The 25,840-nt window shown below is 40.3% G+C and overlaps 1 protein-coding gene across 1 annotated transcript in view; it reads left to right on the plus strand.

Moving 5' to 3' along the window:
• Nucleotides 1–25,840, plus strand: part of LOC144684976 (uncharacterized) — an 84,129-nt gene that overhangs the window by 22,437 nt on the left and 35,852 nt on the right. Inside the window, exons 2-9 of the mRNA XM_078549455.1 lie at nucleotides 3,094–3,188; nucleotides 7,820–8,003; nucleotides 16,697–16,851; nucleotides 18,551–18,682; nucleotides 19,371–19,471; nucleotides 21,159–21,340; nucleotides 22,307–22,396; nucleotides 22,972–23,104. Of these exons, the coding sequence (XP_078405581.1) occupies nucleotides 3,094–3,188; nucleotides 7,820–8,003; nucleotides 16,697–16,851; nucleotides 18,551–18,682; nucleotides 19,371–19,471; nucleotides 21,159–21,340; nucleotides 22,307–22,396; nucleotides 22,972–23,104 (1,072 nt within the window). The remainder of the gene's footprint in view (nucleotides 1–3,093; nucleotides 3,189–7,819; nucleotides 8,004–16,696; nucleotides 16,852–18,550; nucleotides 18,683–19,370; nucleotides 19,472–21,158; nucleotides 21,341–22,306; nucleotides 22,397–22,971; nucleotides 23,105–25,840) is intronic.

Raw genomic sequence — 25,840 nt, forward strand, 5'->3', positions numbered from 1 at the left:
ATAGGGTATGGCCTAAATGCGTATGAAATACTGTAAGGCTGCACAGGAAGGAAATTGCACAACATTACAGCAATCATAGTCAAAATTTTAAAGAAAAATATTTTAACTGTTAATTCACTGATAAATGTGCTAGTAAGAATAGGTCTGTTCTATTTGCCAATGAAGCCTGCAGATTAATCTAGTATTTTTAGCACTATGTTTGCTGATGTCAAGTTGCCTCAATCCTGTTAGAACAACAAAATGCTGAGAATGCTGGAAATCTAAAATAGAAACAGAATATGCTAGAAATACTCAGCAGGTCTGGCAGCATCTCTGGACATAGAAGTAGAGTTTATGTTTCCGGTCTGTGATCTTTCATCAAAACTGGACAAAGTTAGAAATGTAATTGGTATGTAGCAAGTGAGGGGGGGAATAATGCAAATAAGAGCAAAATGAAAGTTCTTTGATAGGGTGAAGGGCTGGAGCAATTCAATAACATAAGGTTTCATGGTGCAATGCCAAAGGGAGTGGTAATCAGATAAGTAAAGAAACAAGAGTGTCTAGAGGAGGTGTGAATGGCAAGATCCTGAAGCTGCCTTCCGAAAGCAAAGTCAAGAAAATAAGAGGGAAACAAAAGGGGAAATCAAACCAGCAAAGAAAAACAAAAGAAAAAGGGAGTGGAGGTTATGATCTAAAATTGTTGAATTCAATGTTGAGTCCAGGGAGATGTAAAGTTGAATTTACTGTTTGTATGGGAAGAATGTCGCGTGCATTTAAACTATGCTTATTCACCACTGGAATACACTGGGTTAGTACTTTTAGTAGGAAAGCAGTTCACAAAATTCAATAGAGCTTCTATGTTAAGCTTTCAGTTCAGACACTGCTTTGGAGTGTTTATACCTAGAGATCAAATTAAATGGCTGTTCTAGGATGGAGCATGGGAGTTTTCATGTTATTTCCCCACTGTTCCTACTATTGCTTTTGACATGATTAAATTCAGCGCAGATGGAGATTATATGCTGGTGTCAAATGGGGCCTTTGTACCAACCCAGAACACTGAGCTGCTATGACAAAACTTGTGCCTTGGCAAGCTTTTCAGTTACCTGGCAACATAGATGCTAACAGATGGTGCCACTGACATTCATTTGGTGTCTTTCACATCTCACTTGGCATGGAGGGTGACAGTGATCTTTTTACATTCTTATTTTAAAAACTGGAGTTATGATCAAAGATATAATTCATATCTTTTACATGAACTGGCACATGAAATATTTATGGAAAAGGTCAACATACAGGCTAACTACTGAAATAATTTATATTTCCCAGAAACTCAAAAGTGAAAGTATGGAACCTAAAAAAAAGGCAAAATTGTGGTTGGGGGGAGGGGAAGGAAGAATTTCAGGCCAGTAGCTCAGTGTGATGGAGATATTCATATAGGGACTACTGCGAACTTGAAGCTTAAAAATAGAGGGAGAGGAAGCAATCTACTTGAATTATCACACTAGCTGAAAGCAATTTTTATTTTTCTATTTGGTCTGCTTTTCTTTGGTGAATTATGCCCTACCACCATCTGTAAGCTTCAAGTTATTTTTGCATAAAGACCACTCAATGATATGTAGAGATGTCAGCCAGAAAAGCTAGCCATTCTTTCCTCAATTTTAAGTTTCATGGTTTTCACAAAAACACAATTTAAGTTGTGAAATGCCATTATTCTGGTGACTGCACTGTGCACTTGCCTTTACATAAATGTTCCATGTACTGTACCAACTTGTAAATGGGAATGTAAAATAAAATGGATTTACTGCGGTAATGTTTGCCAGTGAATCCAGGCTGACCTGTTCCTTGCTCCTAAGCACATGCACACAATTCCAAAATTGGTTATTCATTGGTACAATTAACATATTAGATTCTGGATATTCCCTTAGCACTGTGGTAATTAGATGAGGGGTATTAATTTGTCAGGGGCAGTTTATTCCGATTCAGACGCACCTTGCTCATTCCCATCGTTACCTTATGTTCATGGGCCAGGAGAATCTAGCAGATCAGTGGAATTAGATTAGGTAGCTCATGTGGAGAAAAGCACTAATGCAGAGTTGACAGCCTGAATTGTCTGTTTCTATACTGTAACATTGTGTGATTAGGGTGGCTGAGGTGGCACCATTCTCTCTGAATGTATTGTAGAGCTGTATTGTATTAGGTTTGCATACAGCTCCTAATTGCTATGAAATTTACAATATGCTTACTCAGGAATGTCAATTCTATTATTTTCAGTAAACCTGCTGTTACAAGTTTTGGGCCTGCCTCAGGTGGTTGTGTAGCCACTCACATTAAAGACCTCTATTAGGGCTATTTTTAAAAATATCCTGTTCAAGCTTTCCTGATAGCTCTAATCTCTCAGTCCTGGTACCATCCTTGTAAATCTTCTGCACTTTCTCCAGTAGCTGTGTCCTGTAGAGTTAATTCTATTAAAAATTTATTCTCATACTGGTTCACTTAACTCCTCTGAAAGATGTCGCCTGTGAGCATGTTACACATGGGAATCTCTCTAGAATTCAAATGCAGACACAAGGAGTACAAAGCTGTCTGAGCCACAGGACATTTGACATGGCATTAGCTTTAAGTATCTTAAGGTATTGTTATTGTGGAACTGAAGAACAAATTACATGTCTTGACCACTTTGCTTTAAACCTAGGGAAAATGAACAGGTTGAATGGGATGAACTAACTTGGGCAAGCTTTGACCTGTAGAGATTGTGTAGAAAGTTGATGAGTAACTGTCATACAGATAATAAAGATGCAAAGTGAATACCTAACTGCTGTTTTAACTATTCACAAATATTAATCATATTTGAGTCATTTTGGGGGGTGCAGAAATCTGGTTTCTGAAAACTGAAGGTGGCAATAAAAACAGATCTTAACTCGTCCCTCCTTGCCACAGGGGAACGGGAAAGAAATTGGGAGAGTAAGACAAAATGTTCAAATTGTGTTTATATTTGGACCACTAGTCCTATTACCCGAAATATTTTTGAATTTAGTCATGGCTAAAATTGACTTGTGATAAATAAAGTGTTGGTGATTGTAATTTTTAATTGATGTTCATATTTTGTTTCTCCAGGAATTTGAAGATGCATTGCTGGTTGATAACTGGGATTTCTTAGAGGACTTGGTTTCCAAGCTGCTTCGAGGATGTTATCAGCGCAAAGATATTAGGTCAGTATGGGTAGAGTGGAGTATTTTTATTAATTTTTACACATCTTAATCTGTTCACTTGTACTTCATGTTGAAATAATAGAGTTCATTACAGCAAGTTTGGTAGGAATGAGGTGTTAGGGTTGAAGGCTATCCATACTGATCTACAATGGTGTGTTGGCTCTGATGTTTGTATCCTAGTAGTTGGCCAGGTAGGATTAGAAATCTTGCAATTTAATAAACTTGGTTTGTTAAAATTTGAAGAATACAATCCAGTAATCTGAACATAAATTCTGTAGATCACAGAAGATGATATAATTGGAATAACATGAGAGAGCTTGTTCTCACAAATTAAATTGTATTATGCAGTCTCCAAATTCAGACTTTCTGTTAACTGACTTCACACCTGTTTTGGTGCAGTCTTTGAAGGAATGTAACATTAAAATGGGATGAATGGAAATTAAAACAGGATTCCTGCAGTGTGTCACTTTAACTTGGGGTTTTATCATCAGATTGCCTTAGTGTGGTAGAACTACTTACTGTGTTATAGCATAAATATTTAATTTCCTTGGCGCATAGAACTGTATTGGGTGAGAAAAGTTTCAGCCATATTGACACTAAGCACTCCGTCATATTTCTTTATTACAGTAATAATTATATTTTTGAGTGATAATAGAGAAGGCTATATTTAGAATGATGTGAAGTGCCTGTACTAATGCTTTTTTTGGCTTATATTTGTTGTTGAACTATCTCGGTATCCACTTTTTGATCTTGTTTCCCATTGTAGTGGAAGTAAAACATTTTTTTGATTTTTGCAGATTTAATGGAGTATCGCAATTAATTGCAACTCTTAAGTTCCCACTGAAAGGAAAGTGAAGGAAGTGCATTATAAACTACGCTACAATATAAAAGCTCATTCTAAGCTATGCTCATACTATGCAACTAAACTCAGTGCCATAATTATATATCTGCATCAAAATCTGTTCTTGTTTATAATGAGTCCATTTATGGTTACGTGGCATTTTCACATTTGTTCTATGAAATCTGAACATGATAGCCCAGAAACTATGTTATGGGATAATTGCCTTAATGCGCTTAAATTTCCCCCTCTGCTATTTTAATTGAGCTGTTAACTTGCTTAACATGGATGGGTTATTATCTCTGCTAAAATGGTAGTAAGGGGAATTTCAGGGTTGTGCATTTATATCTCTGTTCCCACTGCTTGGTTCCAAGGCCAGCTTATTTGGGGATGTCTCCCTTGTCTGTATTTTTAACTTTACTGTGATGTTGCCTGAATTGTTTCCGCTAATAAGCATTGGTAGTAGTACAGTTCCTGTTTGTTTCACATGGCAGGGGTTTCACAGAGGTAGACTTGAGCTCTAGTTGAAGCTGTGTTGTGAAAGGACTTAATTTTTTTCCATGTATTCCGACTCCCATTTCATACTGATGGAGCAAGAATCTCTCCAGTCTGTTTAGAATGACCTTGGTGGATGTGAGCTGACCTCTTTTCCCCCTTGATATTTCCTGCCTCCCCTAGGAGAATGGCAGCTCTGAGGCCAGCTCCTCCTTGAACACTGTCTGCATCCTAATTTACCCACTGTGGGAAACTGATAATTGAGCTTTGTCTGTACTGGATTAGGGTATTAGGTAAATTGCCTCACCTCTGGTAAAACAATTATTTCATCTATGGCATCATTTTAAAAAAAATAGAGATAGCAGCTAACTGGAGTGGTGCAGAAACTGATTTCCTGTGTGTAATCGGACTCTTGTCATGGGAAAATAGGACAAGAATTAAAACTGACCTTGAATAGACAGCGGACCCACACAATCACAGTTTCTGAAGCTTCCACTGTGTTCTGTTGAAAATCAAAAATGAAACAGTGTAGATGGAAGCAGAAAATCACCCGAGATGTTGATGGGATAAATGAACGGACAAAACAGGCAAATGTGATGTCAGCCACTTTGGGCCTAAAAAGGATAGAATGGGTACTTTCTAAATGGTGAAAAACTAGAAACAGTGATTGTCCAAAAGGATTGGAGTTTCAGCTGCGTAGATCATTAAATTGTTGTGAACAGGTACAGAAAATAATCAAAAAGGCGAATGAGTGCTGGCTTTTATACCTAGTGGGCTAGAATGCAAATGGGTAGAAAAGGCTTCAGGTATACAAGGCCCTGATTAGACCTGGAGTACAGTAAAGTCCTACCTTTCGCAACTTCCTTGTTCGTGTTTTCATTTACCTGAACTTTGTACACTGCATCATCCATCGTGTGAGCAATGTTCGCTTTCCTGCATTTGAAATGTCCAAATCTCTGCACCGCTTCTTTGACAAGTAGATCTTTGAGCATAACTCGAGTGTGGGATTGGCTAATTTACCCTAAGATATCCGTTTCATCATGAATTAATTTCGCACAAGATCTTTGAAAGCCAAATTAGATACACTCTAGCAAATTTAACACTGTTACACTTGACCTCTGGAGTATTGAAACATCTGTAAGGAGCTCTGATGGATTGGAATGCTATGTTAAAATGGAGGATGCAGCAAATAATTCTTGGGGTCAGTTACTCACAGAGCACACTTACTGACATATTTGAGTTTATTCAGCTGGCCTTAGAAATCAGCTTTCCTGCTCCACACCATTAACTAGTACCCTGGTAGAAGTGCATGACCTGGAACTTATCTAATTGAGTCCCATTCAAAAGTGTGTCCCTCATTCAAGATTTTGCCATTTGCTAGATTTCGTGGAAAAGTAACCCCTGTGAATGGTGGGACTTTACTGCACTGTGAGCAGTTGTGGGCACCACACCTTAGGAAGCATATATTGGCTGTGGAGGGAGTGCAATGTACATTTACCAGAATGGACTCCAAGGGTTAAATTATGTGGAGAGATTACACAAGTTAGTGTTGTAGTCCTTGGAATTTATATGGTTAAATGGTGATTTGATTGAAGTTTTTGAGATATTTTCAAGATAGGGGAATAGACAGGGCACATAGAAGCTATTTCTGCTAGTTGGGAGTCTAGAGCATAGTCTAAAAATTAGGGCTGTACCTTTCAGAAGTGAAATTGGGAAACACTTCTACGCAAAAAGGATGTGGAATTGTCTTCCACAAATGGTAATTGATGCTAGATAAATTAATTTTAAAGTAGATTGATAGATTTTTGTTAACTGGGGTATTAAAGGATATGGAGCAAGGGGAGTATATGGAGTTAGTTGCAGATCAGCCAAATCTCACTGAATGCAGGAACAGACTCAAGGCTAAATGGCCTACGCCTGCTCATTTGCCTTTTTGCACTCATTTGGTTGAGGGTGTTCCATTTTGGGTTCTTAAATGGAAAGGATTACACTTGAATGTCAAGCTCCAACATTTTGAATCCACCAACAACTAGCATTTATATAGCACCTTTAACGTTGTAACACATCCCAAGGCATTTCACAGGAGTATTGTCAAACAAATATGACTCTGAGCCATATGAAATATTAGGGCAAATACCAAAAGTTTTACCAAAGAGGTAGGTTTTAAGAAATGTTTTAAGGCAGGAGAGCAAGGCAGAGATACTGCGCAAGGGAACCCCAGAGCTTCGTACCTAGCCAGCTGAAGGCATAGCCACCAATGGTGGAGCAGTGAAAATCGAGGAACATAGAGGTCTCTGAGGGCTGGAGGAGGTTACAGAGTTGGGAGAGGCAACCCTGTGAAGCAATTCAAAAGTAAGGATGAAGATTTTAAAAATAGATTGGCTCCCAGTCCAGCAACATATGCAGGTCAATGAGCTCAGTCTAATCCGGTCTAAGCTGTTGCAGGATATTTACCTTTTTAATCCTGTAGTTGCAGCCGTGTAATACAAACATGTATAAAACTGCTATGTTTCATGCAACCAGATTACAGCTGTCTTGAGTGACACGACCACCAGTTTTTGAGGTTGGTCACGATCTCTACAGAAGTGATTAACATAACAGACAAAAAACTGAAAGAGCCCCAAGAGATTAATAAAGGGGAATTGCCTTTAAATTTGTTTTTTTACGGTTAACATAGAATTACAATATATCTTGCACTGTTATGTTGTGTTTTAACTTGGTCTTACTGAGAGAACTGGGTGAGTTGTTGTTGTTGTGCTTGGTTATGTGATGTGGTTGAAATAACAAGATCAGTGAACTGATTGCTCCGAGCACTTCCTGTGCAGATGTCAATGTTGAGTTCATCATTTAATCGAAACACCCTGGTTTTGATTCTAAACGCTTTGCTCACTGTTACTTCTTTGTGTTGTTGAGGTTTTGGATATAAAACTTAAATATCTGTACAATTGGTACATACAAGATCTTCTCCAGTGCATCAATTCCAATTTGAAACCTGGGCCCCCAAATTCTGTTTAGCCTGACGCCTCTGGTGTATTTTCCATTCACTATCAGTACCGAGCATGTACTCCTGTGTCTCCACAATAACATCAAGCAACTCTATAGAAATTCAAGCAATATCATTACGATTGCACAATTTTTTGACTGAAATTGCTATAAAACCTCTTGGCACAACATTTATTAAGTCCTATTGTTAATTGAGGCTTGGAGAATGGGAACCAGCACAGACAAAACACTTTGCTGATATTCTGAGTTGAATGCAAGAATTGCCCACTTATGAGTACTTTGTTTGTCTCATCAGCATAGAGAATTTCCACATGTACCTTGAGGACATTATACGGCATCGATGGGAACTTGAAGAGGGGAAGGATAACCCACTGCAGGGAATACACTTTAGGGCTCTTTCATCTCGAGTAATTGTAGATATTTTGCACAAACTCTGTGATTACCGCCTGGATGCTACAGATGTATTTGACCTTCTAAAGGTGAGAGGTTTTTATTTATTTTTAATCTCCTTACTTACATTATGGTACAAACTTGTTAACTATGTACATTAGAGTGGAATAATGTATTTTTTAATTAAAATATTGGCATTGTATAAAAGGGTAAGTTTAGTGTGCCACCATACAGGATCCAAGGTTATTTGCACTACAGACTCAGTCTGTGCAATGCAGTTTCTGCTAGCTGCAAAACTTGTGTTGGGTAAATTTGAATTTGCTGCCCAGGCCAACTCCAAGGTAAAACACACTGTCCCTCACAGGACTCAACTTCATCTTGAACTCCATCAATGTTTATAATTTCACTACCTTACCTAGTAAATTATTCCAAAAGTTTATCATCCTTTGATTTTTTTTCTGATTTATTTTCAAGTACTTTTCTCTTAATTTAGTTTAAATGTACAGTTGATGTCTTATTGTTCCACCGACCTTACGGATGAAATAATATTTTGCATCCGTGCCATTTAATACTTTAATATAGTTTGATAAGGTTGTCCTTCAGCCCCTACTTCTCCAGATTGTAGACATTAAGTTTCTCTAATCCTAGAATCATGGAATGAAACAGTTGAGAAGGAGGCCATTTGGCTCATTGTAGCTGTGCTGACTGGCTCCTTGGTAGAACTATCCAAATAACCCTTTTCCCCTGCTCTTTCTCAAAACCCTGTAAATTATTTATTTTGAAGTATTTATCCAATTCCCTTTTGAGTGTTACGATTGAATTTGTTACCACCCATCCGGCATTGCGTTCCAGATCACAAAAACTCAGTGTAAAAAAAAAATGTTTTCCTCGTATTGCCTCTGGTTCTTAAAAATGTTTTCTGGCTGACGACCCTTCACAGAATCTCTGTGCAGAAGAGGCCCTTCGGCCCACCGAGTCTGCACTGACACGTGAGAAACACCTGACCTACCTACCTACCTAATCCCATTTACCAGCACTTGGCCCATAGCCTTGAATGTTATGACGTGGCAAGTGCTCATCCAGGTACTTTTTAAAGGATGCGAGGCAACCCGCCTCCACCACCCTCCCAGGCAGCACATTCCAGACCGCCATCACCCTCTGGATAAAAAAAGCTTTTCCTCACATCCCCCCTAAACCTCCTGCCCCTCACCTTGAACTTGTGCCCCCTCGTGACTGACCCTTCAATTAAGGGGAACAGTTGCTCCCTATCCATCCTGTCCATGCCCCTCATAATTTTGCACACCTCGATCAGGTCGCCCCTCAGTCTTCTCTGCTCCAATGAAAACAACCCAAGTCTATCCAACCTCTCTTCATAACTTAAATGTTTCATCCCAGGCAACATCCTGGTGAATCTCCTCTGCACCCCCTCCAGTGCAATCACATCCTTCCTATAATGTGGCAACCAGAACTGCACACAGTACTCCAGCTTTGGCCTCACCAAGGTTCTATACAACTCCACCATGACCTCCCTACTTTTGTAATCTATGCCTCGATTGATAAAGGCAAGTGTCCCATATGCCTTTTTCACCACCCCACTAACATGCCCCTCCGCCTTCACAGACCTATGGACACACACGCCAAGGTCCCTTTGTTCCTCAGAACTTCCTAGTGTCATGCCGTTCATTGAATACTTCCTTGTCAAATTACTCCTTCCAAAGTGTATCACCTCACACTTTTCAGGGTTAAATTCCATCTGCCACTTATCTGCCCATTTGACCATCCCATCTATATCTTCCTGTAACCCAAGACGCTCAACCTCACTGTTAACCACAATCTTTGTGTCATCCGCAAATTTACTAATCCTACCCCCCACATAGTCATCTATGTCGTTTATATAAATGACGAATAATAGGGGACCCAGCACAGATCCCTGTGGTACGCCACTGGACACTGGTTTCCAGTTACTAAAGCAGCCTTCTGTCAGCACCCTCTATCTCCTACAACTAAGCCAATTTTGAATCCACCTTATCAAATTACCCTGTTTCCATTGTGCATTTACCTTCTTTATAAGCCTCCCATGTGGGACATTGTCAAAGGCTTTGCTACTAGAAATAATCTCTCCTTATTTATTCCATCAAATTTGAAAAGCTCAGTCAAATCTTCCTTTAACCTTAAAGTCCTCTAAGGAGGACAAGCCCAGCTTATCCAGTCTCTCCATTTAACATAAGACCCTCATCTCTGGTACTGTTTCAGTAAATCTCTTTTGCACCCTCTCTAAGGACTTGATATCTCTCCTAAAGTGTTGTTCCCAAAATTGAACACACTACTCCAGCTGGGGCCGAACCAATATTTTGTAGAGGTTTACAATAACTTTCTTGTTTTTGTACACTGTCTCCATTAATAAAGCCTAGCATTCCACATGCATTTTTAACGACCCTGACAAAACCACTACAAAGCCAATAAAATGGAATGAAACCGGACGGACCACCCGGCTTCGACCTAGGCACCAGAAATGACAACAGCAAACCCAGCCCTGTCAACCCTGCCAAGTCCTTCCCACTAACATCTGACGGTTTGTGCCAAAATTGGGAGAGCTGTCTCACAGACTAGTCAAGCAACAGCCTGACATAGTCACACTCTCGGAACCATCCCTTACAAATCATGTCCCAGACACCACCATCACTATCCCTGGGTATGTTCTGTCCCACTGGCAGGGAGATCCGGCAGCGCAGTGGTATACAGTCGGGAGGGAGTTGCCATGGTAGTCCTCAAAATCAACTTTGATCCCCATAAAGTTTCAAGGCATCAGGTCAAACATGGACAAGGAAATCTCCTGCTGATTACCAAGTACAACCTCCCCCTCAGCTGATTAATCGGTGCTCTTCCACGTTGAACACCACTTGGAGGAAGCACTGAGAGTGGCAAGGGCACAAAATGTACTCTGGGTGGGGGATTTCACTGTCCATCACCAAGAGTGGCTCAGTCGCATCACCACAGGCTGAGCTGGCTGAGTCCTAGAGGACATAGCTGCGACTGGGTCTGTGGCAGGCAGTGAGGAAACTAACAAGAGAAAAAAGTTAACCTCATCCTCACCAACCTGCCTGCCGCAGGTGCATCTGTTCATGACAGTATCGGTAGGAGTGACCACTCCGTCTTCACATTGAGAATACCCTCCATGGTGTGGTGTGGCACTACCACTATGCTAAATGGGATAGATTTCAAAGATATCCAGGAACTTGAGACTCGAAACCATGAGGTGCTGTGGGCCATCGGCAGCAGCAGAACTGTCCTCGAACACAATCTGCCAGGCATATCCCCCACTCTACCAATGCTACCAAGCTTGTCCTTAGCCCAACCATCTTCAGCTGCTTCATCAATGATGTTCCTTCCATCATACAGTCAGAAGTGGGGATGTTCGCTGATGATTGCACAATGTTCAGCACCATTCGTGACTCCTCAGATACTGAAGCAGTCCATGTCCAAATGCAACAAGACCTGGAAATATCAAGGCTTGGACCGACAAATAGCAAATAACATTCGTGCCACAAGTCTCAGGCAATGACCATATCCAATAAGAGAGAATCTAACCATCGCCCTTTGGCATTCAGTGGCATTACCATCACTGAATCCTCCACGATCAACAACCTGGGGGTTATCATTGACCAGAAACTGACTGGACTAGCCATATAAATACTGTGGCTACAAGAGCAGGTCAGAGGCTAGGAACCATGTGATGAGTAACTCACCTCCTGACTCCCCAGAACCTGTCCACCATCCACAAGGCACAAGTCAGGAATGTAATGGAATACTCCCCACTTGCCTGGATGAGTGCAGCTCCCACAAAACTCAAGAAGCTTGACACCATCCAGATCATTGCAGCCTGCTTGATTGGCACCACATCCACAAACATTCACTCCCTCCACCACCGACGCACAGTAGTAGCAGCATGTACCATCTACAAGATGCCCTGCAGGAATTCAGCAAGGCTCCTTGGGCAACACCTTCCAAACCACTACCGTCTAGAAGGACAAGGGCAGCACGTAGATGGGAACACCATCTGGAAGTCCCCTCCACGTGACTCATCATCCTGATTTGGAAATATATCACCGTACCTTCACTGTCGCTGGGTCAAAATCCTGGAACTCCCTTCTGAACAGTACTGTGGATGTACCTACAGCACAGGGACTGCTGCAGTTCAAGAAGTCAACTCCACCACCACCTTCTCTAGCGCAACTATGGATGGGCAATAAATGTTGGCCCAGCCAGCGAAGCCCACATCCCATGAATGAATTTTTAAAAAGCCAGAGGATCAACCCTGGTTAAATGAAGAGTGCAGGAGGGCATGCCAGGAGCAGCAGGCATACCTAAAAATGAAGTGTCAACTTGATGAAGATACAACACAGGACTAGTGTGCCAAACAGCATAAGCAGCAACTGATAAACAGAGCTAAGCGATTCCACAACCGACTCATCAGATCTAAGCTCTGCAGTCCTGTCACATCCAGTCGTGAATGGTGGTGGACAATTTAACAGCTCACTGGAGGAGGAGGCTCCACAGATATCCCCGTCCTCAATGATGGAGGAGCTGAGCACATCAGTGCAAAAGATAAGGCTGAAGCATTCACAACAGTCTTCAGCCAGAAGTACCGAGTTGATGATCCATCTTGGCCTCCTCCAGAATTTTCATGGATCACAGATGCCAGTCTTCAGCCAACTTGATTCACTCTACGTGATATCAAGAAACGGCTGAAGGCACAGGATACTGCAAAGGCTATGGGCCCCTGACAATATTTAGGCAACAGTACTGAAGACGTTTGCTCCAGAACTTACCCGTGCCCCTAGCCAAGCTGTTCCAGTACAGCTATGACACTGGCATCCACCCAGCAATGTAGAAAATTGCTCAGATATGCCCTCTACACAAAAAGCAGGACAAATCCAACCCGGCAATTACTGCCCCACCAGTCTACTCTTGATCCTCAGTAAATTGATGGAAGTGGTCATCAATAGCGCTATCAAGTGGCACTTGTTTAGCAATTTCCTGCTCATCGAAGCTCAGTTTGGGTTTCATCGGGGTCACTCAGCTTCTGACCTGATTACAGCCTTGGTTCAAACATGGACAAAAGAGCTGAACTCCAGAGGTGAGGTGAGATTGACTGCCTTTGGCATCAAGGCAGCAATTGACTGAGTGTGGCATTAAGGAGCCCTAGCAAAACTGGAGTCAATGGGAATTGGGGAAAACACTCCGCAGGTTGAAGTCTTAGCTAGCACAAAGCAAGCTGGTTGAGGTTGTTGGAGGTCAATCATCTCAGTTCCAGGACATCACTGCAGGAGTCCCTCAGGGTACTGCCCTAGGCCCAACCATCTTCAGCTGCTTCATCAATGACCTTCCTCCCATCAGAAGGTCAGAAGTGGGGATTTTTGCTGATGACTGCACAATGTTCAGCACCATTTGCGACTCCTCAGATACTGAAGCAGTCTATGTCCAAATGCAGCAAGACCTGGACAATATCAAGGCTGGGCTGACAAGTGGCAACATTTGCATCACACCAGTGCCAGGCAATGACCATCTCCAACAAGAGAGAATATAACCATTGGCCCTTAACATTCAGTGGCATTAACTTTGCTGAATCCCCCACTATCAACACCTTGGGGGTTACCATTGACTGAAAACTGAACTGGATTAGCCATATAAATACTGTGGCTACAAGAGTAGGATAGAGGCTAGGAATCCTGCAGTGAGTAACTCGCTGCCTCACTTCCCAGAGTCTGTCCACCTTTTACAAGGCACAAGTCAGCAGTGTGATGGAACACTCTCCACTTGCCTGGATGAGTGCAGTTCCAACAACACTCAGGAAGCTTGACACCGTCCGGGGCAAAGCAGCCTACTTGATTGGCACCCCTTGCACAAACATTCACTCCACCACCAATGAACAGTGTGTACCATCTACAAGATGCATTGCAGAAACTCACCAAGGCTCCTTAAGCAGCACCTTCCAAACCCATGACTGCCACCATCTAGAAGGACAAGGGCAGCTGATACATAGGAACACCACCACCTGGAAGTTCCACTCCAAGCCACTCACCATCCTGACTTGGAAACATATCGCCGTTCCTTCACTGTCACTGGGTCAAAATCCTGGAGCTCTCTTCCTAACAGTACTGAGGGTATATCTACACCACATGGACTGCAGTGGTTCACGGATTCAGCTCACCACCACCTTCTCAAGGGCAACTAGGGATAGGCAATAAATGCTGGCCCAGTCAGCGAAGCCCACATCCCGTGAATGAATAAAAAGAAAGTCTTTCTGCTCCTGCACCCCATTTAAAATTGAGCAATTTAGTTTGTATTGTCTCTCCATTCTTCCTGCCAAAAGCTGTCACTTCCAACTTCTCTGTAGAGAGTTTGCACAGATACAATGAGCTGAATGGCCTCCTAGGCTTCTATGTTAAATTTCATCTCCGTTGTTTTGTGTATTTCATTAGCCAATGCCCCACTGAAGTTTAGTTTTCTGTGCATTGTTTGTTACATTTGAGTTTCGTGCTATCTGTAAACTTTGAAATTATGCCCTGTACACCCAAGTCAAGGTCATGAATAAAGATCAAAAAAGAGCAGTGGCCCCAATGCCATCTCCACGGGAACACCATTCTCTACTTCCTTCTAGTCTGAAAAGCGACTGTTCATTGATAATCTTTGCTTTCTATCTCTTTGCCAATTTTGTATGCATGCAGCCAATGTTTCTTTAATCCCTTAGGATTGCAAGCAAATTTAAAGTCTATTACTAGATATTTTGTCAAACACCTTTTCAAACTACATATCAACAACATCAAACGTACTTACCCTCATTAACCTTCTCTATCAACTCAATGAAATTAGTCAAACATGATCACCTTTTAACACATTTGTGCTGACTTTCTTTGATTCACCTATATTTTTCCAAATGCTAGTTAATTTTATGTTGGATTATTGCCTCAAGATTTTCCTGTCACTGACATAACACTGACTGAACTGTAGTTACTGGGCTTATCCTGATCTCTTCTTTAAATAGGGGTGTAACATTTCTCCAGTCCTCTGGCATGACTCTCATTATCTAAGGAAGATCTTACATAATCACCCTTATTTAGGATTATTCTGTTCTTCTTCCCACACCCATTCCACTGTGCATGTGGCCTTTTGGAAATGTGGTAACCAGAACTGCGCACGTTTTCCCAAGTGATGCCTGATTAGTGAATCATAAAGTTTCAATAGAACGTAGACAGCACTGTTCCTGGCTATGTAGATCAGCAATCTATTTGCTTTTACTCACTTCTCCATATTGTCTTGACATTGAAAGTCATGAAATTCTTTGTGTTCCACCGTCCCTATCAAGGCCTCCCATAATTCTATTTCCTTCATTGTTTTTCCCTTTATTTTCCAGTGTGCAGTATTTTGTATTTGTGTGTATAAACAGTACAATGGGCACTAAATCCCACTATTATTCAATTCAAATTATTGACAATGTCTGTTGAGCAAACGTATTTGCAACATGCTGTGGCTTTCTTTGATGTATAATTTGTTAAGTTTTGGTTACAGAGCACAGTGAGGGTCTGGGAATATGCCCTCTGTTTAAAAATTAAATACCATTAAATTGGTTACATGCTAAGCCAGTTAGCTACTGGTTTAAAGAGAACTTTTGCAATCATTTTGACACAAGACAAGATTGTATCTGAGATATATTTTCCCACTGCGCATGAATCACAAAAGAAACATACTACATTGAAATCTTAACCTGGAGTAAGATTGTTAATTGATCTATTTAGATTTTGGTCTGATCTTTAGTGGGGTGGAGGGAACATCTGACTCGCCCTGCTCGAAGTACATCTTGCCAATTAGGAGGTGCCTGTGTATGGGCTGGGAGTGTAGAAGGGAGGGAGCAAGGTGCTACCTGTAAAGACAGAATAGAACACTTAAATCAGTGGGGCCCACTGCAAATACCAACACAGTTCGGTGATCCCAGTCTTAAATGTCAAAAGGCAGCACCAGTTGAGTAAAATTGTGCCATTATTGTAGAAAACACTTGTTAGTACACAGCAGGCTAATATATCGCTAGCTGGTCGACAAATGGATTTATTTTGATTGGGATAATTTCACAATCATTCAGCCCATTGCTCCTGTGACAGCTCTCCACTTATGAGCTATCCATTTAATCTCATGCCCTTCCCTGTACCCTTTCAATTTTTTCTCTTTCAAATATTATATCCACTTCACTTATAAAAGTTGATATGGATTCTGTTTCCACCACACCTTCTGGTAGGACACTCAATTCTAATAGTCCTCGGTGTAAAATAATTCTACCTTTATTTTGAACTATTACCTTAAATTTATGTCATTGACTTGCTGACCGGTGAAAATAGTTTTCCTTTTCACACTACCACCACCCCACAGTTCTGAAGACCTCTTAACCATCTTCTGTTCTAATGAAAGGTTTCATGTTCTTAGTTTCCAGTTTTGGAGAGATGGTAAGAAGTTGGATTATTGACCAATTTTGCTTAGATCTAAATTCATTAAGCCAGTTTTGTATCTATTTTTAAAAAGCTGCAGAAAGTGCACTCAGTTTCCAATGAACCTGTCTATATCTACTTTCTTTCCGCATTTCACCTATTTTGTGAATGATTTACATACAGCTTTCAGTAACAATTCTAGTCGGTGATTATAGAAGCAGAACGAAACTCATTGGCTTGAGGTACAGCATTACAGAGAGTTTTGAATCCAAGTGTTGATGTTATATAATATTGATTTGTTTCAGGGCCTTGAAGCAGACAGCTTAAGAGTAGAGCCCCTCGGAGAAGACAGCATTGGGGCACGCTACTGGTATTTCTATGGCACCAGGCTATACAAAGAACTGCCTCCGCCGATGCCACCAAAGGAGATACCAAAACATAAGGCATCGAAGAATGATAAGTAATGTAAATTCTGTACTGTAAATGAAGGTTAAAGCTTTTTGAGCACGAGGCTGGTTCTAATCTGCTGTGCATAGATGAACAATGTTAAGGTTTTGAAATTGTTCTGTGTATAATTTTGTTTCACAGTCTACATGATTCAGGAGTATGGCTTGAATGGCTACTCTCCCACTGATTTTCTTTCCCCCTCTCTTGATGAATAACATCCAACCTTCGATCACCTTTGTTTTATTTATCTCTCTTTTTTCTTTCTTGCTCGTCAATCTCTTGTCCATTGCACACAGGAAATCATGACCAGGTTTTCAGGTAAACCCAGGTTGTCGGGCAGGAAGGGGGAATCCTTGGATCAGGGTGCACAGGTGTAATTCAACACCCATTTTGAAATCATATTTTCTTTCCTTAACGTTACCATTCATATTCATAAAAATTCCCATCTCTGCATTTTTAACTGAAAACTTTCCATGTAATCTTGTCACTCTAATTATACCCTCCTGCCGCTATAAACATGGAAATGGGAATTTATGATGGAAAATATTGATGTGTGTTTAGCTGCAAGATTTTATTATTAGTTGGTCTCCTGTGGTATTGAACACAAGTATTCGTGATCAATTTGAATTTTTCAGACTGAGAGTTTAGAGGTTGGGTTAATAGAACCAATGGCAGTGGATGGTGGGTGTGGCTGCTGGGGTGGGCAGGAATGGAGAGGAAGTGAGATAGGAACGGAAGAGAGGGTAAAGATAAGGTGATAGGGAGAGAATTGGAGAGGAACAGAAGACTCGTGATTGGGTGGAGGAAGGGAGCATGTAGCAGGCGGCCATTGGGTGAGATGGGTTGAAAGAGGAAATTCAGAATGGACTCCTCCCAACTAACTCAAAACCTCCTTACCTCCTTCAGTTATTCCTTCTGCAGTCTTCATTCTCCAGAAACCCATGTTTGGTGTTGAGTAAACTCTAATTTACCTTGTCTATTCGTTTGCTCTTTTTGATCATGATGGCCATGGCTTTCATCTGGGGGAAAAAAAATCTCCCCACTTCACCACCTCCCCAAGCTGCTCATTTTAAAACATGTATTTTCCAGTTCACTATCACAAATATAGCAATTTAAACCAGTCTTGTGATAAACTATAAAATATGCATTAACTGAGGCAATTCAAGAATCAAGAGGTAAAGGAAATGAAAGACCATTGTATTATATATGTTTGGAAGTGGTTTTACATTTTAATGTTTATAAATTCAATCCCAACAAAAATAATAGAGAATCAGTTAGTTGTAGTTCTCAAAATGCTCAGGTGCAGACCTACTGTCTAGTAACAGTATAAGATTCACTAGTTAGCTCATAACTGTCAAAATAAAAATTCTAGAGCATTGGCTGAAGACATTGGACACATCTGTCCTGTCTAATACCAGCCTGTGTAGGCAACAAGTTGACCTGGTTGCCCAAAGTTGCCACACGTATGGAATCAGCCTGGAACTGGTGTTAAATTGACATAATGAAGATGTTAGTCCCTATTCCTACTTCTGCATCGTTCACTTCCAAGCACAAAATGTACTTAATGTTTTGTATACCAAAAGTGCGTGTTATATTTGTAGATGTGTGTAACAGCTTGAGTCATGAATACAGTATAGTATGCTCACTGTAGAAAGCAAGCATTGTGAAATGCAAAGTGTTTCAAATCTGTTGTCAAAACTTTTGCTTCCTAGGAAAGGAAAGAAACTTAAAGAAGAAAGAAAAATTAAAAATTCCAAAGTCTTACATAAAAATATTACAATAAAGAGCAAAGATGAGAAACAAAAGGAAAAGTGGAAACTTCGTTATAGTTTATCCAAAACAAGGTAGGGTAGAACATCTAATCAAGCATTTCTTTGAAATATAGCATCAATAATGTGCTACAGGCCAGGATTTCTAAAAGAGCAAAGTGTGCTTAATGTGATGTGCTTTTGTTTTGTTATACACCTTGAAAGGACTAGTACTGATTAAAAGGGAAATCATTATGATGACTTTTTAAAACTTACTTTGTTCAAATTCTCCCACTTTAATTACATTGGCACAAAGTTACCACAATTGTAAGCCTGTGCTTGCTTTCTTTCATAATCAACGAAATGAATTCTCTTCTCTTCAAATTGTTCAAATATTGAGTTGTTTGGTTGCAAAGTATGCCAATATAATTTTATCAAGTGCTGTGTAGGATGAGTTTCAGGCTCATGGCTTCCTACGTAATAGATTACCGATTTAATTTTGTCAAAGGATGGCCCCATGTGGAAAGGAAACCTTTCCCTTCTCCCTACCTCCCCAAGCAAGAATGGGGAACTAAGGAATATTGACAGAGGTCTATGCAAATTTGCGTCACCTTGTCCTTTTGTCCAAGAGACTGGTGCATGGCACAGGAAGGTTAAAGGTAAAATGCCAAGTGTTTCACTGATAGGTTTAATAATTGTGTCACTGTCACTGTTACCATACCGTAAAATATATTTTTGATGAGTGGTTACAGATTTTAAATGTTCAATTACCCTATTTTAACAGTGGTAAGTTAGAGAATGTTGAAAAGGGAAGTGGAACGCTTGATGAAACCTCCAATGAAGAGACTAATGTGCAGAAGGAAAATGATGCTGCAGGGTATAATGGTAAGCACATGAGGGTACAGCAAGTATTGGTATAACTTATTAACAGATTAATGGAACTTAGTTCAGTAAATTGAGTGTTATATGCAGGTTAAAATTGAAGGTTCAAATGTTTTGTCATACTGCAACTTCATCAGGTACAGATACAATTAGCATTTCTCAAAACACAATATACAATATCTGTTGACTCTAGGGAGAAAGTCTTCCTAAGAAGTAGAATTTAAATCATAATGTCCCAAAGGTTCTTCATTTGTAATCCCACTTTATAAGGAGGAAAAATTGTTGGAGCATTATTCATCAGTTGTCAGTAACTTCCTTCAGATTTTCAGCGAACATTGCAGTGAGCACCGTCTGAATTTAGGTGGTGACCATCCTTTTTTTCACAGGAATAAAATGTGTTGTTGATGTAAGCTAACTGATATTGATGGCACTTTGAACAACTTATTGTAATATGCTACTTTTTGGAAAGGGACCTGATGGCAAGAATAATCTGTCCAAGTTTCCATATTAATTTGTACAGTAATTTGTTGCTTCAGCAATTTAAAATACTTCAAAAGATAAGTGACCAACTTGCATCAAACTTTTAGTACCATACTGTCCATGAGACCATAAAATATTTGCCAATTACAAATCATTAGTCACATCAGTGGCTTAAACGCTTATCAATGGTACCTATCACTAAAGTTTTTGTATTGATTCTGTCACTTCTACTTTTATGGGAGTTGACTCTCACTGCCCTATATCTACTTGTATAATATCGGGATTCGGAGTGCTAACCATGGAAACCATTTGTGGGCCTGGACCAGATCTCTGTCTTTTGGATCTGCATTTCTTTAACCTTTTCAAAGGTGGACTCAGTTAGCATTAAATGAGACTTGGTTTGGATCATTAAGTGCCTTTATTTCCAGAAGGTGAAGGTACACTGAAGCAGATATAATCAGAATCACTTAGTTCAATCAGTAATATGGGTCTGCATGTAAGGATATAAAAACAACAAAAAATGTGACTTTAACGGGGCACCTTACTGTATAACCCCTCCATGTTCTGCCCTGCAAACCAGGGTCGGAACTCTGCTGTGTTTTGTAGCCTTTTTCAGCCTGCATAGAATCCTGTTCTGAAAACACAGAGTGAGAGTTTATCGATTGGGTGGTGGAGTAGGCCACAGATTATTTTATGTTTGGGGCTCCATGGCCAGATTTTTTTTAAAAAGCTTTCAGTCTGGCTTTATCCTGCAGACCATGTATTAGATACCCTGATCTTTATTAGATATATGAAATGTTACACAAAGCACATTTTTGCAGCAGCTTGGCTCCACAGATTTTGTTCACCCTTTGTACAATGTTTTGCAAGTTTCCAAACCATGAACATTAAGGGGATAAATCTTATCTTTACGTTAACCCTTCAGAATTTATAGTAAAGTTCGGGGGGTAGGAAAAGATGGATTTGATTTATTTTTTAAAAAAGCTATTCCATTTTACATTGTTTCGAATGATTTGTGATATTATCTGTGTGCCATCACTTTGCTTTTTCTTCAAGGTGGTGGGGAGTGAGGTGATGTAGGCATTAGCAGAAATTGAATAAGTTTTGTCCTGTGGTTTCTGTTCCTGAGGGATCTAATGATCACAGCATTTCATAATAGCCATCACTGCAGCTAATGCTAACTCCCTTTTTGTTTAATTTCTGGCACTAGCTTCTCCAGTGAAGATGTGCCTAGAAGAATGGAGTACTTGGTCTCTTGTATGTCGCACTTTGGAAGAATGGCAGAATCTAGCCAACGGTTTTGGAGAGAGCCAATGTTCAAAAGAACGGAAGCTGTACAAAATTTTGACTGAGAACTTCATTCCTGAAATCAGCAATCTGATTGTGCAGAAGGTCAGTTATGAAGTTAGCCCTGTTTCAAACAGTAAATTGTTACTGTTAGTAAGTTCATTTCACATTAGCTGAGCTAGGGGTGGGGGTGATGGGACGGTCTCAGGGCAGTCAAGTGGCAAGTCAGCAAGACAAGTTTTTTAAAAAAGGGCCTTTCTGATAGTGCGCCTAAACAAAAATGTGCACCTTTCTTTTTACTTTGCTGCCAGCTGCATAATGTGAATTACAGGTGTCAGCTGTCAAAGACTAACATAAAGGCAACTTAAGTCTTATACATAGTGTATATATATATAAAATATCAACAAATCACATGAATCTAGGCAACCTGATCAGTTTACTGTACCCGTGTAACTTGATTAACTACTAGGCTTATCTTTCTATACTTAGTAAAGTTAGCTCATTTTTCCAGCTTGCAAGTTTTGATTTAGTGTTTTTAAAAAAACACAATTTTTTGTTGCTTTACTTATGCAAGGCACTGCATACAGGGAGCTGAGACCAAAGCCTTCATTCAAAGTGTAATTAGAAGGTAGGAATTAACTGGTCTATGGTGCCTAGATGTAATTCAATCCCCAATGTAATTCAAAAGCCCTTCCTTTTAAGTTTATAGCTGGACAGTAAAAATTGGTGAACAGAAGGGTTGAAGTGATAGAGTTGGAGCAGAGGAATTTCTACAGTAGACTGAGAAGCTGAGGGATACAACACTGGGGCAGTATAGTGCCACCAGCAGTGGTGGTATGTAATTGCAATATGGCTAGCCTACATCGGCGGTCTCCATTCTAATTCACAATGGAACATGTCAACAGGATTTAATCTGCAAGTGTGTATATGTTTAAAAAAAAAACCAACAGATAGCGAGCCCACTCTGTTTCCTGTACTCTCGCTGTTGAGATATTGCTTTTTTGTGACACTATGGAATAGTCTTGGAATTATCATGTATTGTTACATACTTAAGTTTTCTCCTATTCTCAGGAGAAACAGTTACAGAAGAAATATTCAGAAATTGTTCCGCGAAGAGCGTCTGATCGTCTCCTTGTGAAACGTACTCAGCAGGAAGAACTGGTAAGTGATCTTTATTTTTTCTCACCATCCTTTTGAAACATATGGCCAAGAAAGTGGGCAAATCAACTGACCCGTGCCTGTGTCAAGGTCATTATCATTCGTTAGAGCATGTGAGAGGGTGCCTGGAATAATCAACTCCCTAATTTTCCTTCTCAGCCGCCACCAGTTCCCTGAGCTTGTGCTTACGTCCTTTCCCAAAGGAGTTTGGCTGTAATCAGGAGCTTGCTGCACCCTATCTGCTCACTGCTTAAACCTTTAGAGGTTCATGACCATGAGCTGCCCTAGGAAATAATGTTTGACTGGTAGGGATGTCAGTCATATACTGGTACTGGTGTCAAGTTTACCGTGTCCAGATATACCTAATGTTGCACATTGTAAGCACTAGCATTGTGCATAGAGGGCATAGGAAGTGCACTACCCCCCTCAGAAAAGCAAGCAACTAATCTAATCTAGGTTAAAAATGTTGCTTCTAACCTAGAAAACTCCTCTAATAGAAGGTTTTCTAAATCAGTCCAATATTGTGTGTTTTTTGACCCAAGACTTCTCTGATTTTCCAGTTTTCTTCTCTTTTGAAGCAGAGGCAGACTGTGTTTGGTAGACTGGGGGAAAAGAGAATGAAAGATGGGTACTACCTTGCAGCACAGGGGCTGTATACGCCGCAAGAAATTAAGCATATTGAGGAAGAAGGAAAAATTCTTGCCCGACAAGGTAAGCACCTAGGTGATTTCCACGTGGTCATTTGTTTTGATTTAAGTGTTGTAGAAAATTTGGAATGTTCCTTTGTAGGCCAGGGTAGGTCCATTTTTTCCATCCAGAACTAAGACTTAAAAAATCTAAGGTAACGAAATTCACTCTGCTCCAGCATAACACAAACATGCAGCATATTGACACATTTTAAAAGTGCACTCTTAACATAATTTCCAAGTCTCATTTTAGAATAAATAGGAAACAAGTGAATAAATTGACACAAAACACATTCTGTATGAAGTTCAACCAGTTTACAGTATGTTCAGATGACTCTTCTGTTAGTTTCTTTTCACGTCTTTTGGTTGATTTTAGCACCTTGGAGCCATTCCTGTGGGTGAGCTTTCACTTCCCACAACCTGTCTTTCTCTGCCTAATATCGAGTTAATTTGTAATTGGTCAAGAGGGCCTAACAAAAGACTCTTGCATTTTAGCAACTGATTATGCATTATCAAGTCCATACCCTGGAATTAATTTTTACTGAACTTCAGAAGGTACAAAATAAACATTTCCTTAAACAATGGCTTAGGCTATAAACTGCCAAATGGATTTATTAAACAATAACTAGGTAAATTAGCAGGAGTAATGACACACACTAAATTTGCAGACTTACAAAGAATTGAAAATAATGAATAATCATGTCTGCAAAATTTCAGTTTAAACCGGCCGTTACAGCAGTCCCTGAATATTACCTTTTTATTGCCAGCCATCAGTCTCTGGCTTATCTATAGTGGTTCCTCACTTAACATTGTAGTTGCATTCTTTAAAAGTATGACATCAAGTACAACAATGTTAAGCGAATCAGATTTTCTCATTACAACTAATACGAACATATGACTTAGGAGCAGGAATAGGTCATTCAGGCCCTTGAGCCTGCTCTGCCATTTGATAAGATCATGACTGATCTGATTGTGACCTTCACTTTCCTGTCTTGCCCCATATGCTTTGACTCTCTTATCAGCCAAGAATCAATCTAAAGAAGTTTTTAAAATATTCAATGACCCTGCCTCCACCACTCTGTGGGGAAGAGAATTCCACAGACTAACGACCTTCTGGGAGAAAAAAATTCTCCTCCTCTTAAATGGGAGACCCCTTATTTTTAAACTGTGTCACCCAGTTCTAGTCTCTCCCACAAGCGGAAACATCCTTTCAGCGTCCACCCTGTCAAGCCCCCTCAGGAGCTTATGTGTTTCAATAAAATCACCTCTCATTCTTCTAAACTCAAATGGATATAGGCCCAGCCTGTCCAACCTTTCCCCATAAGATAACCCCTTCATCCCAGGAATCAGTCAACTGAACCTTCTCTGCACAGTTTCTAATGCAATTATGTCCTTTTTTGAATAAGGAGACCTTATGAGTACTCTAGATGTGGTCTCACCAATGCCCTGTACAACTGTAGTAAAACTTCCCTACTTATATATTTCATTCCCCTTGTAATAACCAACAACATTCCATTTGCCTTCCTAATCATTTGCTGTACCTGCATACTAACTTGTGGTCCCTCTGCATCGCAGAGTTCCCCAGTGTGTCTCCATTTAAATAATATACAAATAATAATGTACCAACTGTAGCCAGGTTCTTTTGGGCATTTTTCCTGAATTAAAATATACTGTAAGTTGAAATACTGTACATGCCTAAATTTCTGCATTTTTTAATGAAATACCTTTTAAAATAACATAAATTTATTAATTTAAAAGGAATATAAATTTAGCAAGGTTGCACTCACCAGCCACCTGGTTTCAAGTGACCTGGCTCCATCTAGCGGCAGAAGATGGCGCCAGTGCCAAAGCAGTACGAGGCTCTCTTGGTGATGGTGGCAGAGACCAGGGGCTTCAGCAATAAAGGCGAGTGGGAGCAAGGGCAGAGGAGCAGCTAGATTTCCCAGGCAGTGGTGGTTGACACCAGGGACTTCAATGGTGAGAGTGGGTGGGAGGAGGAAAACAGGAGCAGAGAAGCAGCTGAAAGGTTGTGCTGACTGTAGGGCACAGGTCAGTGGGTGTTCGTTCCGGCAGTGACTTGTGGTAGGATCTGTTGGCTGCACCTTGGTTGTGTGTGACAGCAAGCAGTGAACCAATGAAAACCATGAGAATGGTGCTATAGTGAACTTTACAGTGTTGAAAGGATATATATTCCTTATTTTGTCAGCAGCTTTATAAAGAAACATGACTGAGTCAAATGTGTATCTCCCTGGTTCCACTTATGGCAAGAGGGGCTGAGGTTGCTGTTTAAAATTTGACTGGTTAAAGGAAATTTATATATGCACCTCCTAACTGCAAATAGGGTTTATCATAAACTTGTTCACACTTAATGCTTGTATTTGATTTGATTGATTGGGTAGTTTGGTTATTCACTTAGCTGGTGTAGGTACAATACCGGTTCCAGGATATTAATCTCTAAACATACTGAGGCAGCCTTTGTGAGTAAAGTTGGGTGTTAATCCGGACCTCATCACTAAAAGTTCAAATTCAGTTTTAAAAATCTGGAACCAAAAAGCTAGCATCAGTAAAATTGATCCTGAAGCTTAAGAGTCTCAAAATCCCAGCTGGCTTACTAATTAATGTTCTTTCAGGGAAGGAAACTTGCAATCCTTAACCACTCTAGTCTGTATGTAGCCCCAATCCCATACCAACATGGTTGAGTCTTAATTGCTCTCTAAATTATTCTCACTAACCACTAAGTTGTAGCAAACTGCTGCAGAAC

The sequence above is a fragment of the Cetorhinus maximus genome, chromosome 9, assembly GCF_964194155.1.
Source record: "Cetorhinus maximus chromosome 9, sCetMax3.hap1.1, whole genome shotgun sequence".
Taxonomy (NCBI): domain Eukaryota; kingdom Metazoa; phylum Chordata; class Chondrichthyes; order Lamniformes; family Cetorhinidae; genus Cetorhinus; species Cetorhinus maximus.